Below are 16,201 nucleotides of genomic sequence, written 5' to 3' on the forward strand. Positions count from 1 at the left end.
ATATATAAAAGTACCATAATTTTCTCCAGTACTCTGAAAGACTGGAAACGGAGCTCAGCCTTGCTTAGTGACTTAGTCAAACCCACTTCAAAAGAAAAAAAAAACTAAAAGTTAGGAATACAGCTCAGTGCAAAAGCCCTGGGTTCAATCCCCAGACCAAACAAACAAGCCAAAAACTAAAACAAAACAATAAAAAGAAACCAATAAAGTATTGTATTTTTCTAACAAAGTATGTACACTAACATTTTTAGACTAGCCTTCTTTAAGTCTACATTATAGTGATTTTACCAATTTACATTCCACACATTCATAGAATATGAATCATTTTAAAACCTGGTATTTTAAAACTCTATGAAACACAATAAAAAACTAAACTAAAATCAGTGATTTAAGATGCCATCTATAATGTTTCCACATAACTTAGCTTGAACACTATGATGTAAGAAACTGTACTATTTTACATAAGTATCTCATTTTTGCCCAGAATAACCTTATGAGGTAGGCACTAAATGCTCTTTTTACTGAGAAACTAAATCACAGAGATTGAATAATTTACCCCATGCTCTCCACACTTTCAAGAGTGGAATCATGTCCTCAAACAGTTGACTAGGCAATGTATCCCGTGCCTTAAAAAGGAGGACACAATTACTTCCTAAACTGCAATTTTATAAACTGAATTAGTAAGTCGGCCAGTATTTATATAATAATAATAATAATAATGATATAATACACTGGGTTAATTTAGTTCTGGAAACAAAGTTGGATATTTTAGATCATAACACAAAGGAAACATGGAAAAATAAAAGATGATAATTCAGATTTACAGTTGGTGAGATCTTTTTAGCATTGCAGTAACACAAGAAAGTCACTCATTTATTTTAAAAGTCTTTGTTCATCTTTGTGAAAACAAATCAACAGATGTCCTTCAATTGCAAGGCTTTATTTTTTTTAAAGCATGTTAGTACGCAATATCCTTTGAGATGCAGTCCTATAGTCCCTAGTACTCAGGAGGCTGAGGCAAGAGGATCTACCACAAGTTTGAGGCCAGCCTAGAAAAGTCAGTGAGATCCTATCTCAAAATAAAAAGTCAAGGATGTGTGAAGCCCTGAGATCAATTCCCAATAATGGAGAAAAACAGACACAGACAGACAGACAGACAGACAGACAGAGACAGAGACTGAGACAGACATAGAGAGAGAAAATTTCATGGTATTTCTGAAAGTTCTACAATTATATAAGTGGAATGAAAAATCTTGAAAATATGCAAATGAATTCCCTCCTTTCAAAGACAATTAAGGTAATATTTAAAATTTAAGGAAGTGGTTTCTTATGGAAGAACAGCTATCAGATTTTGGAACAGGAAACCTAATTACAAATCTATTTTATTTAGAGTCTACATATAATGGTAAATGTTCTCTCTTCTTTCCCCATAATAAAGACGAACTTGTAAATGTTTCAAAATGCATTTTAAAAAAAATCACATAAGGCATCTATGATAGATGTAAGTTAGGAAAGCAGATCTGAATATCCAATGAATTGGCATACATTTCTGTTCATTTGTTGCAAACTAATAGGCAGACCTTGTCCAATCAAGAGTACCTTTTTCTCCAATGTAAGCGTGGTTAAAATGCATTACAAACAAGTTGCTTGGGCAAAGGCATAAATCTGTGGCAGGGTGCTAACCATGCACAAGGCCCCAAGTTTCACCCCTAGCAGCACTACAGTAAAGAAATAATCTATTCAAGGAACTATGTGGTCTTTTTGCTTTTTGTTTTTTTTTTTTAGTCTTTTTCGTTTTTATAGGTACCAGAGATTGAACTCACGACTGCCTGCTTGCAAGGCAGGCGCTTATGCCGCTGAGCTAAATCCCCAGCCCCTGAACTATGTGGTCTTACAGAAAGGAAAAAAATATCATCACAATGAGATTTATTCTAATCTACAAAACTTACTTAAGGCTGCAACAAATTACTTGCAAACTGCAGAAAATGAGAAGTATTAGAAAGGTGCTATTGTTTACACTGGTGCTTTATATATGAGACATATACTACATATTATTTCCTTCAGTACTTCAAATGTATAGACTAACTTCAAATGAATTAATTACCTTGCTTCTGTTCACAATTCACAGCACAGCCTAAAATGAGCTGAAGCATCCTTCCAAGCTCTGCTGCATCAGAATGCTCCCCAATAAGGTTTACATCCGGAAGGGTAAAGTCATTAATCTGCTGACCCAAAATCTGAATGAAGACAAAAAGATTACAATTGTATTCACTTTTATAGGCCAAATAAAATATTTGACAGAGATTAGTTTGCTGTCACCAAAAATTCACTGTCAAGCACACAGCTGTTGGGCCAATGTCACTCCCAACTCCATACCTAAGTTATAACTATCTACATCACAGCAACTTGGTTCTCCATCCTTTATGTGCTTTGTACACTGAGAGAAACTGCATACTACTAATTTCTCTACTGCTCTAAGGAAGACCGCATGTTTGCTTTCTGATAAACTAGAACCAGAAATTTTCAACTAGGGGAACACCACAAAGAGCTGAGTAAACAAAAATTCACACCAACAGTTGAGATTTTCTCATCTTCACTGCACTTGCTTCTCAAAATATTGGTAGCAAAGTATGATGTCAGCATGAATGTAGCATTCCCTTATGGGGAAACTGACTGGAAACAAGTGGAATATGCAAACAAGTGGAAAGATCTCTGCCTGATAACCCCAAAGTGAAATTTAATACTATTAAAAAACCCTGTCAGAGTTCAATCAGATTTTTATAGTACCATGTTTTTAAATATCATCAAACCATCTACAATTATTAAGACATTTTTAAAAAATCTGGAAAAAAAAGAGCGTCAAAGGGAAGCAAACAGTGTAATTAGTGGGAAAAAAAAACTCCTACAAATATATATATATATATATACACACACACACACACATATACATAAAACAGTAAAATTATCAAGAAAAGGAGGGGGCTGGGGGTTTAGCTCAGCGGCATAAGCACCTGCCTTGCAAGCAGGCAGTCGTGAGTTCGATCCCTGGTACCGATAAAAATGAAAAAGACAAAAAAAAAAAAAAGAAAAGGAAAAATGCAATTGTTTAAAAATTCAGGATCACATTTTTTTCTGGCCTAGGAGGTGAGAAAAGAGGTTAGGAAGGCAGGTAAGAGTGGCTTTCAAAGATGGTGGCAATATTTCACAGACCTGTTACACAGCTATAATTAACTATTAAACTGAACATATACACATCAGGTACTTTTCTGAATGCATATTTATTTTATAGTGAAAAGGCAATGTGGGTTGTGGGGAAGGAGGTCTGCTATTCTAACCAGGTGATCAAGGAAAGCCTCTTAAGATAAAAACTGAGCATCAGGGCTGGAGGTGGAACTCATTGGTAGACATATGCTTGGCATGTGTGAGACCCTGGGTTCCAGCCCCAGTACTAAAAAAAGCAAGTAAACAAAACAACACCCCCCCCCACAAGCCTCTGATCTAGAATGAAGAAGCAAACCACCTAGCTAGCAATATATCAGGGAAAAATACAGCACACAAATTACTCCAGGGCCATCTTGAGGTAGAACTTCAGTAACAATCAAGATCAGTATGGCTAAGGTAGATGACATCAAACTGTGAGTAGGGGGCAGATGATTTAGGTCCTTGTGAATTACATCAAGAATACTGATTTTATTCTAAATGATAATGGTAAAATAAACTGAATTAAATGAACACAAATACACCATCAACTTAGATTCAGTTTAATCCCCATGTTTTCTGAGTTACAAAGGATTAAACCCCGTTCCTTTGGGCTGAGCTATATACCCTGTGCCACCCCTCTTTGCAGTCTTGGGAATAAAATGGGTACCGTACTACTGAACTCCAACCACAGTATTTACCATTTTTTATTCTGAGACAGGGTCTCACTAAACTGCCTCAGCTGCTCTTCAATTTACAATCTTTCCTCCTTTAGGCTCCTTCAGTATGGGACTACAGGTGTGTGGCTTTTTTTTTCCTGCAAAGAGGGAATCTTGCTAAATTGCTTGGGCTGAACTCTCTGAAGTTCTTCTACCTATACCTGCCAACATACTAGGATTACAGGCACGTGCTACCATGACTAATTTCTTCCTTGAGAAGAAGTATCAATCTCTAGAAGGATACACAAAAATTGTTCATAATGATTCTTATCAGAACATAATGAGTTAAAACATAAAACATGAAAGTAAAAAGAAACTTCTTTAATACTCTCAAATATAAAATAGTATACCTATAATATGAGAATATATGAAAGCTCTCTTCAGAAAACAAAAAAAAGAGCTCTTGGGAATCAAAAATATAATTGATTTAGGAACAGTGAAAGCTTTAATGGGCAAAATGTTGTGTAATTATCACAGAAGGAGCAAAACACAAGTAAAAAAAAAAAAGAGCTAGGCATAGTAGTGTGCACCACTAATCAGGAGGCTGAGACAGAAGGACTGCAATGAGTTAGAGGCCAATCTGAACTACAGTTCTTTTATTATTTTATTATAAAAAAATAAAATAAAGTTAAGATAATGAAGAATCAATGAGGGAGGCTCAAAGATTGAACCGAATTTTAGGAAACAAAGCAAAGAAACTAATGTGGGAAAAATGAGTAAATATTTAGCCCAGTATGGCAGTGACAGGTATGTGATACCTGTAACTCAGCATTCTGGAAGCCTGTGGCAGAAGGACTAAAGTTCAGGCCCAGCCTGGGCAATTTAAGTGACCTACCAAGACCCTGTCCCAAAATTTTAAAAAGGGCTGAGAATGTAGCTCAATGTGAAGGCCCCAAGTTCAAACTCTAGTATTACAAAAACAAAACAAAATGACCCAAAATCCCCAAGCTAGTAGTTATTCAGTTTTAAAGGACTGCTAAGAACTAAGCATAACCAAGTAACTACTACTCCTCCCTAAAATGTACCTTACACCAAAGCATACAATTGTAAATCTTTGCAATTAAAAAGATGATGTTAAGAATTTTCACAAAATGAACAAGTTACTAACAGGATAGAAATTCCCATGGAAGGCTAAAGCTCTTGAAAGAGTAGCACTGTAATCCAGAGGACAATGTAGTAATAAGACCTTTGAAATACCGGGATTTTCCAACTGAAATTTCACAGCTAACTCAACATAAGGGAGAACTGTAATTATTTTCAAACATACAAAGCCTGAAAATATTACCTATCACACATGCTTCTGAAGATGGTATGGAAAATGTGCTCCACCAAAATAATAAAGAATGCAAACCTGGAAAGGGAAATGATTCAGTAAAAGGAGTACAAGAAAGGACAGAGACAAAGGCATTTCCAGGATAGAGTGAAGATTAAACAACGGAGGCAGGAGAATCATAAATTGGAGCTCAGCCTGGGCAACTTAGTAAAACTTATCTTACAATTAAAAACAGAAAAGGGGCTCAAGATCTAACTCAGTGCAAAGGTCACGGGTTCCACACCCAGCAACAAAAAAAACCAAAACACACCAAAGGTAAAATCAGTTCTATTCTCTAAACTTTTCTCCAGCAGTTCCAGATGCAGGCTGAAGATGATAAAGTTCTAGGGCTAGAGTTTTGCCAAAAGATAAAATGTAAGTAGTAATGGAGTTGGCTTTAATGGTGCACAGGCTCTCAAGTTCCTTCACAAGTAAGAGATGAACAGAGAGAATCATTAATCAACATAAAGTACAGTCTAACGAAGTAGTGATCATCAACAAAATACCCATAATATAATGGACAATGCTCATCTACTCATCATCTAGTAGGTGCCGGTAACAGCATCCTACAAACAGTACAAGAAGACAAACTACATTTTGAAGGCAATTTTTCCTTAACTTGAAGTTTACCCCATAAATTTCAGACACAATGAGGAAAAAAAATCCTTACCTCATGATTATAATCCAGGATTCCTTTTAAAATTTTCTTTAAATTGCTAATCTGTTTAAAAAGAGAAACAATGGCATAAAAGGCAAACATAAATACAACATAGTTTAACATAAAAAATTATCATCGTAAGTATTTTCTCACTGACAACAGGGTTTGCAACCAACAAACATACTGTGACTTGGTAAATATATTGTAACTCCTTATGTGTGTGGTAGATCCCATTGTAACCCTCATTCTACAATGTGGAAACTGAGTTCTATAAAGGTTAAAGATTTCTCCACAGCAAAGAAAGGGTGGGGATGTCATTTGGACACAGGTGCTCTGGCTCCAAAGCTCATGCCCTCACACACTGTGTTTTACTGCCTTAATTATGTTGCATTTAATGAGCCATTTAGGTTATTTCCATTTCTTCTATTTCAGATGATTTCACCATTGGCTGAGTTTCTAAAGCTCACTAGACTTATTAGATAAAAATCTAACAATTATACACATAAAATATTTACAGATGGAAAAACAATACCTTTAGTCTCCAATTATCTCCCACTTCAGTTTTGATTCTGTTTAGCCAATTTTCATCAAAATATGTAGGATCTCTGCAATTAAGGAAAGACTAGTATATTAAGATCATGAAGGTATCATGCTAAAAAAGAAAATAAAACTGAATCTTATCCTGTATCATTACTTCAATGAGCTATATAAAAAATGTATTTGTCACATAACAGCCACTACGTAATTATGTATGAGCAGCTGTAATCACTCTATGACAGATTTTTTCTAAAAGCAATTATTGACTCACTATAAAAACATCAAATATCTTTCCTTTTTATAAGAAAAGCTAGTAAGTAGTTAATATACTTTTAGAAGTTATAGTTGAATATACGAAGCTGGAATTAACTGTAGATACCATGCAAATATCCAGAAACAGATTGAAGTCAAATTTTTCAGTTAATATTTCAATCATTTTCTTCACCTAATATACAAAGTCACCAACAATGTCACTAAACTTCAGTTCCTTCATACAACACAAACTGGAAACCTATTTTCTCAGATGTAATACTAATTAGACCAAGCTGAATATCATTTCTGTTTGCAAAAGAACCAAGTACTGCTGTACACAAATACACTGAAACAAGAATACAATCTAAACATGTATTTTTCCTAGTGAGAATTCCATATTTCTAGCAAATGGTAGGATAAAGACTCCAAACTTCTGAAACTAAGTATGAACTTCATCTTAATATTTTTCAAACTTTAAGAAATGACCGAAGTCCAAGACCACAGTGGAACACCTATATTTATCCTGGTCTAGTAGTAACTGCTAAGTCCAAGATCTTTGCATAACACCACAACTGACTTTTTTTCAACCAAAGAACAGAGTAGCAATGAGATAGGTTGGGAATAAAAGCTACATTTAAACTTTTACTGTAACTCAAACTGATAGGTATAATCAATACTAAGTTTTAATTCACGTTAGCTTTAAATAAGTAACATATTACTTAGCAATTTTAACTTTTATTATGAAGAAAAACATATTTATTTAAGTAATACATACATATTAATATGTATAGCCAAATTACCTCTACAGAAATCTATTGAGTTTTCAAGCCGGTATGTTTTGATTTTTTTTTTTTTTTTTTTAGAATGCAGAGGGAGGGATGGGAGGAAGGTATCCTTTAGACAGGGTCATGCTATGCAGTCCAGGCTGATCTTGAACTTCCTATGTACCTAAGGCTGGCCTCAAACTCAAAATCTCCCTGCCTCAGTCTTTAAAGTACTGAGACTATAGGTATGTGCCAACACACACAGCCTTAAAGCCTGTATCTTACTACCTGAAACATACTAACTTTTCTATCTAGTCTCAAAAACAGCTTAATGTTCTTATTGTGAAATACAATTCATATAGCATACAATTTGCCCAAAGTATACAAGCAGTTTAATATATTACACTCAAAATTATGCAAGCATCACCACAATCTAACCTCAGATTTCATCATCACCCCAAAAGAGCTTTTACTTATTAGCTATCATACCTTATTTCCTCTTCTCAGTTTCTAGAAACTGCTAATGTACTATACCTCCACGAAGTTGCCTATTCTGGACACTGCATTCAAATAAAATAATATGTGGTGTTGTCTGTCTTGTTCATTAGAGTGTTTTTGTTGTTACTGTTGCTATTGTTGTTGGACACAGGGTTTCACTCTATAATGCAAACTGGCCTCAAAACCGCAATCCTTCTCTCTGCCTGCTGAGTGTTGGGACTGTAGGTTAGGTAAGCATCAAAACATCCAGTTTAGAGTGTGTTAAGGTTTATTCTATACTGCAACTTGCATTAAAACCTTGCTTCTTTTTAAGGCTATACTGCAACTTGCATTAAAATCTTGTTTCTTTTTAAGTTTTATAGGTGTACTGCCAAGTACTACATAACATTGTGGCCAATCATAGCATATTACAATGGTAATCTTGTAAGATTATACTGCCTAGTGATGCTGTAAGCTACCTTATTTTCTATTGTAAGCACGCTGTATGATGTCTGCATAAAAATTACCTAATGACGCATTTCATAATGTCCCTGCCATTAAGTAACACATGACTACCTCATGTTTTGTCAGATGATGTACACATGGCAATATTTCTACTTTTTAGCTATTGCAAACAATAACTTGTGTTGACGCTTGTCACCAGTTCCTGTGTGGACATTTCATCTAGGTAAATGCCTAACAGTAGAACTGCTGGGTCTCTTGATAAATCCACGCTTAACACTGAAGCAAAACCAAACTGTTCCCAGGTAACTGCATCATTACACACTCCTGCCAGCAATGTATGTGGGTTCCAACCTTTTCTTTTTCTTTTCTTTTTTTTTTTTTTTTGTCTTTTTCATTTTTATCGGTACCGGGGATTGAACTCATGACCGCCTGCTTGCAAGGCAGGTGCTTATGCCACTGAGCTAAATCCCCAGCCCCAGGGTTCCAACCTTTTCACAGCCCTGCCAAGGTATTATCTGTTTAGTGACAACAACCCAAATGAATGTGAAGTGGTTTCCCCTTGTAGCTTTGGGTTTCTCTGATGGCTAATGATAGTAAATGACCATTCATGTCTTTTTTTTTGGTCATTTGTACATCCTCTTTGGTCTATTCAGATTGTTTGCCCCTAGGAAAACTGGTGTACACCAGTAAATCCAGCAGAGGCAAGCTCAAGCTCAGCCTGGGCAAATTAGTGAGACTTTATCTCAAAAAATAGCTGGGGAAGCAACTCAGTGAGAAGGCTCTGGGATCAATCCTTAGTGCTGCAAAAAAGAAAAATTGGGGTGTTCTTCATTATCAAATTGCAAGCATTTTTGTTCTTTTTGTTTTAAAACTCAGGACAGAAACATTATATATAATTTCTCACCTGCCTTCCTGCTTTCTTTCTTTTGCTCAGGGTCTTCACACTGAGCTATATCTCCAGCTTTTACAAATTTATTTTGAGAGAGGGTCTTACTAAACTGCCCAAGCTGGGGCAAAACTTGCCACTTCTCCTGCCTCAGCCTCCCAGAGTGCTGGGATTACAGGTGTGAGATACCTTGCCCAGCCACTTTTCATTTTCTTAATGGTCAACACTTCACACACAGGTTTTTAATTTTGAGAAAAAACCCTACCCTGTATTTTTTGGTGTCACATCTAAGAAACCTGGGCCTAATTCAAAGTCAAAAAGGCCAGGTATATAGGGGCTGGGGATTTAGCTCAGCGGCATAAGTGCCTGCCTTGCAAGCAGGAGTCGTGAGTGAGTTCAATCCCTGGTACCGATAAAAAGGAAAAAGACAAAAAAATAAAAAAGGCCAGGTATAGTGCGCATGCCTGTAATACCAGTACTCGGGAGGCTGAGGCAGGAGGACTGTTGTGAATTTGAGGCCAACCTAGGCTACAAAGTGAGTTCAAGGCTGGCCTGAACTGCGTAGTGAAACCATGTTTCAAAAAAGACAACAAACAAGCAAACAAACAAACAGAAAACCAAATAAAACCCCACAAAGTCAAAAATTTACTCCTATGTTTTCTTGTAAGAATTTTATATACTTTTGGCTCCTGTATTTGGGTCTATGATTCATTTGTATATAGTGACAGGAAGGAGACTAACTTCACTGTTTCATCTATATTTAATTTTGTGTTTTGTAGTTGAGGTTGTTTTGCTTTTAAGAGAAACCAATTTAAGCAAATTTATGCAAGAAAAAGGGCTATGTACTTAAAGAATACTGAGCTGTGTTAATACTAAGCACAGCTGAGTCCAAGAAAATATTGGAGTAAAAACCCAGACAATATTAACTTTCACTTTTTCTTTTTTCTGCCCAATCCATGCCATTTTCTTTCTTCAGACTAGCTTTTTTTTCCCTTGTATACAAACAGTATACAAGGCTAGAAATCGCTACATATCCATTCCAAAACTTTTATCACTTTGGTTCCAATAATGAAAGACAGCTTGGCATATAATTTTAATTCTAAATCCCCAGGAAAATTCAAATGTTCCAGTCACTGTTCTGCATTCCTGGTCCAATTATATGTAGCCAGTAGGAGACAGTGCTACAAGTAAGACATACATGTTTGCAGGTAAGGACCAGGACGACTATCAGAGAGGTAGGCTGGTAGGTAAACCAGCTTCCAACTGTTCTTCACTCAGAATCTCTTAAGAAAAACAGATAGCACAAAAGAAAATAGCAAAGTGGATTTTACTAAAATATTAAAGAACTATCTTAAAGATCACAGAAGTCAGAAATTTTTCACTGTTATTTTTGATACTAAGATAGTCTTGCCAGGCATGGTAGCACACACCTGAAATCCTGGCACTCGGGAAGCTGAGGTAGGAGTACCATGAGTTTGAGGCCAGCCTGGGGTACATAAACAAGCTGAAGGCCAGCCTGTATTATGTAGTGAGACTATCTCATAAATAAATAAATGTCTAAAAAGCTATAATCTAAGAATTACAATCATGGCAATCAAGTGTCAAATCTTTTCAATAAAAGAAACTCATGAGCAGGATCATCTGTAAATCCAGTGCTGTGTACTCCTGGGGCTGCTGGTTACCCAAAGCCCAAGATTCGCTAGCTGGGTGGGAAGACAGGTTCATAAAGCTAAAAGATACTTGCATGTCACCAGAGAGTCTTGTAAAAATGCTTTAGAATATCTAACACATTCTGATTTACTATGAGTACTGCAAGGTCCTGAAATTCTTCTTTGGCAATTTAGAGCAATATTTCACATGAATAAAACAGAAAAGTCTGAACAGAATGTTTCAAATTGAAGATGATGTAGTTTGCTTGTTCCTTAAAAAATTATTAAATGACACTTAATAGTCATGTCTGAGCTAGCAAAAGAAGACAACAAAAACAACTGCTAGTATCATATATGCCATATATTATTACATCAGGAATGTACCCTATTGCATCATATGCGAGCACTAGCAGTCATAGCAGTACTACAATGAGGGGATGACTATTATGTTACAGTTATTTTCACAAGTTCAGCCACACAGTTCAGTGGCAAAGTTCACAATACAATCATTTTATCAAATCAGAATTCACCATATAACTGGTCTTAGCAAAAACAAACACAAAATACTACACTCCTTTGGCTAATTATTCCCTTAATGTTCAGTAAACCAGGTTCTAGGTAGAAAATACCTATTTCACCCATGGCACTACTAGTTAGAGACGTATTTCACCCATGAACTACTAGTTACTTGTAGCACTGTTGGAGACCACTACAAGCGGCTTTGAGGATTTAAAATTAACTACTTGGCTTTCTATGTTTATCTGTGAGTCTGTCTTAGGCCTAGGCCCTTTGCTTGGCAACGGGAGCTGATTCATAGTAAGTGAACTTCTATGCATCACTGGTCCTAGTTGAGGCCTGTAGTGGCCCGTGAGGCCAGGGATACCTCAAATGGCAAGATAAGGTCACAGCTGCAAACACCTGCCTGGCTCAGACATCAATTAAGTAGCTAGAGAGTGCAGCTGCAGGAATTATTCCTACAGTCTCACTCCTACCATGTCTTCCTAATAAAAATAAGCAGTCCAGAGTTTGCTTGTGGATGTGATCAGGCAGGTAGGAGGCTCTTGAGATTGATGCCAGCCTTGGCTAACACAGTAAGTTCAAAGCCAGCCTGAACTATCTAGTGAAATACTAACTCCAAACAAAAAATACGTAGTATCCGTGAAGCCAAATGTAAAGTGTTATGAGGAGGTTAGTCAAATGATACTCACAGGTAAGAAAGGGACTCAGAATAGACCATTCAAATTAGCAACATGGAATTCACGGGTAACCCTAACAGTTTAATATAATGATAGGAAGAAAAGCCTGATGGAACTGAATTTAAGACAGCAGGAAGGGAAAAATCTAAACAGTTGGGTACAAACTATTCTTTCTAGGAGTTCTGCTACACAAGGGAGAAGAAATGAAATGTCTGACAGAAACAAGGAGGCTTTTTTTTTTTAATAAGAAGTACTTCTAAATGACAAATACAAGTAGAAGAGTTTGCTTGTGGATGTGATCAGGCAGAAAAGGAAAAGCTGATGATGTAGAACAGTGGGAAAAAAAGGTGAAGATCCTGAGCAGGTGAGGGACAATGACATCCAAAACACCAAGTGTGGGTCCTCACTTCAGAGCAGGACCCTTCTGCTCAGTACTACAGTAACAGGCAGCAAGGCAAAAGGGCAGGTGGTAAACAGTCACAGGGTAGCAGGGAAATGTCTATTTAAATCAATTGTCTTAAAGGTAGGATGGATCCTATCTCGGGTGATCAGATGAGAAGGCTGGGAGAGGTAGAACTAGTGGCATAAAGAAAGTGTGAGGCTGTCATCTAGAAGAGCAGGAGAGTTAAGAGACAGTGAAAGTAACAGCAATAGCATGTTTGTGATTTTTTTTCTAGCAAGGTCCAACTGCACTGGTCAAAAGCAGAAGAGGCTAAACCTTAGATTTAACACAAGTTTTGGTTTAGTCAAACAATGCAAATAAATAAGAGAAAGGGGAGCTAAAATGTGGACAGGAGAGTGATTAGGACTAAGGAAGGAATCAGCGCTTGAGGCGTAAAAGCCGTCCACTTCATGCCTCAGTTCCCTGGTCCTGTGCCTTGTGGGAACACAGAAGCTTCTGCCCTGGCTGAGTACATTCCTCCCTCCTGCCTCCAGCATGGGTTACACTTTGAGGTGATAATGAATTTCACAATTCAGTTATCTCACTTCTCCTTCTTCTTGTTTATAGGACTTCATTCTACCCTGTAGCATTTGTCTCCTACTCCACTGCCCCTCACGTGACTGCCTGAGGCTGACCAGATCGCCAGAGTTGTAAACCTGTATCATCTTGAAGCAACTGTCTCTGTTCAGTTCACCCTTTTTCCACCTTAAAATTTATAAAACTTTCTGTTAAATGTCCCTGAAGCTCAGATTTTTGAAGCACGAACTCCTCTGGGCCAGGTTAGTCAAATAAAGGATTTGACTTTTTCTGCTTCTCTGAGAGTACTGTGGTTCCTTGTGCCTAGAGAGCTGAGTAAGATGAAAAAGAGAAATAGCATGAAGGTGAAGTCTGACTGATATTAGAGAATAAAAGAATAACTGAAGTCTCAGTTCCAGATCTAGTGCAATGCAGACAGGAAGTAGTGGTAAAAGAATAATAAATGGAAAACAGATCATGAGGGCTTACATACTATTTATAGTTAAAGTATAGATTATGACTACTGGAATTGGTAGCTGAAGTTATATGGAAGACAAAATAATGACGAGTTTAAGAAATTGATAGGCAATGATATAAAGGTCGGGTAGGTATAGGTTTGAATTACCAAGAATCTAGTTACATAAGAATAGTATTAGAGAAAGTGATAGGGAGTCAGGATCTAAACTGGTTGAGAGGATGGACAGAATAGAATTTTCAGGCAAATAAGAAAAGACAGTGTCCATGCTGACCTGGGTAGCACCACCACGTGTGAGACAACTACAGACTCAAGTGTTATGAGGGGAGAAACACAATTCTTCCAGAATAACAAGGCAAAGTGCTGATTATTCTTTGGCACATGTACTGTAGATTCACAGGTTTCATGGCATAAACAGTAACATTCTTACCATCTCATGCAGCATTCTCCAAAAGGGGTGCTCTTCTACCGAAACTTACACTGTCTAATGTTCACTATCTTCAAACTAAGCAGTTGAAAATAGAAGAAAAATTCTACAAATGTGAATTTACATATTAACAGTCACAGGTCAAAAAATTCATTTGTATTTGTTGATGTTCAGATGCAAATGACAAACCCACCCTTTTTAGGGTTTTCAATGACTTGTTAGTGGAAAATACTTAAGTGAATAAAAATCTAATAATCTATGGAGAAGGTCTGTCAGTCATTAAGCAGTTTTATATGACCAAATGTCTTGAAAACTTGAAAATCTTTTCAGCAAATAATGCTTAATCACAAATGCAAAAATAAATTTCTATCCTTATATTTTATACTATATGCAGAAACTAACTCAAAATGTATCACAGACCTAAATGTAGGTGCTAACAATGAAACAGGAAAAAAACAGGGAGAAAAGTCCTAATGATTATATGTTTGAAAAAGATAAAGTAAAAAAATTAAACTAAAAATAAATTGGACAGTATCAAGGGGGAAAATTTTGCTTTGCAAAAAAATACTATTGAATTGACAGAGAAGCCAAAAACCAGGAAAAATTATGTTAAAAAGTTATGATGCCCAGCAAAAGTCTGTTATTTAGGATATATAAATTCTAAATTAATAAGACAATTCAACTAAAAAATGGACAAAAGATTATAGCAGACAATTCACCACCAGCAGATAGATGCAAATATATGAAGAGATGTGCAACATCAGTCATTCAGAAATTCAAATTAAAACCACTAGACAGTCACTAGCATGGCTAAAATTAAAAACTCATCTCAGTAAGTGCTAGTGAGTCTGGAGCAAGGAGAACCCTCATACACCGCTGATGTGGATATAAATGATACATTCACAAGTTTAACAGTTTATACAAATACCTGCTGGATAATCTTACACAGAATTTTCACTTCAAGGGAAATGAAAGCATATGTTCACACAAAGACTTGCACACTACTGTTCACAGTACCTTTATTTGTATGTAATAGACAAAAACTGGAACTCTCACTTTCATCAACATAACAATGGTACAGTCATCCATATAATGAAGTAAAAGATACAAATAGGCAACAACATGAATGAATCTACTTATTTGGATGAAAGCCACAACTTATTTTTTATGAAGAAAACAGTATACTATGTTAGGCATTGTGGCACATGCCTATAATCCTAGCAATCTGGTAGGCTGAGGCAGGAAGACTTCAAGTTGAGATAAAAAGGGCAATTTAGGAAGAACTTATCTCCAAAAAACAAACAAACAAAGAACTGAAGATATAGCTCAATGAGAAGCAGCTGGGTTCAATCCTTAGTACCCACACACACACAATAAACAAAATGAGTCGATTTACATAAAATCCTAACAAATACAAATTAATCCATAGTGACAAAGTGTTTGGAGACGGAAAAAGGTAGCAGAGAAAGAAGGATGACAAGGGAGCATGAGAACACTTTTGTAAGTGCTGGATATATTCAGTGTTGTGACTATAGGATAGTTTCATGGGTCTAAGTTCATCAAAACTATATACTTCAAAAAGATGAAAACTAGGGCTGGGGTTGTAGCTCAGTGATACAGCATATGCTTAACTGGCATGTGAGCCCCTAAGTTCAATCCCCAGTACCCCCTCAATATGATTTATCATATGTCAATTTCATTTCAGTAAGTCCATAATTAAAAAAGCAAGAAAGCTCTGAATCAGCCTTGGTGGAACCCAAGCGGCTACAGGAGTGGCAACTCACCTGCCTTCTTGGTAAGCACCTCCCTCGGGTGCAAGCCAGGAGACCCAGTCAGCGGCTCATGGGGGCCTACTGGCACATGGGTTAGAAGTCACACATCCCAAACCTTCCCCACCTTGATAATGGGGGACAGAGGCTGAGCAAGTCTTGAGAGGACCATATAATATAGCAAACATGGGAGATTTCCTTCCATCTTCTGTTTGAAGGCAAATGCTTTTTTTCACTGTTTTGTTTCATTACGATTAGTTGTATTAAACTATTCAATATTCTCCTTTGAATGGCTTTGTAATGTTCTGTTTTTTATTTGATTTTGCTATACCTAATTGACTGGACAAATACTGTGAAGATAACAAGGAATACTATGGTACCTATTACTGTTATCCCAGTAACCTGCTGTGAAGTTCACTGCATTGTCTCGATTGGCTTTGTTTTGTCTTGTTCTGTTGT

The 16,201-nt window shown here is 36.6% G+C and overlaps 1 protein-coding gene across 2 annotated transcripts in view; it reads right to left on the reverse strand.

Annotated features, from left to right (window-relative positions):
- Hook3 (hook microtubule tethering protein 3) overlaps positions 1 to 16,201 on the reverse strand; it is a 116,852-nt gene that overhangs the window by 76,853 nt on the left and 23,798 nt on the right. For both annotated transcript variants that reach the window (XM_013157500.3, XM_003474624.5), the window contains exons 3-5: positions 6,420 to 6,492; positions 5,900 to 5,950; positions 2,105 to 2,237 (exon numbers count right to left, since the gene is read on the reverse strand). In XM_013157500.3, the coding sequence (XP_013012954.1) occupies positions 2,105 to 2,237; positions 5,900 to 5,950; positions 6,420 to 6,492 (257 nt within the window). The remainder of the gene's footprint in view (positions 1 to 2,104; positions 2,238 to 5,899; positions 5,951 to 6,419; positions 6,493 to 16,201) is intronic.

The sequence above is a fragment of the Cavia porcellus genome, unplaced genomic scaffold (genome assembly GCF_034190915.1).
Source record: "Cavia porcellus strain 051 isolate PalLab524CR breed Dunkin Hartley unplaced genomic scaffold, mCavPor4.1 scaffold_26, whole genome shotgun sequence".
In the NCBI taxonomy this organism is placed as follows: Eukaryota; Metazoa; Chordata; class Mammalia; order Rodentia; family Caviidae; genus Cavia; species Cavia porcellus.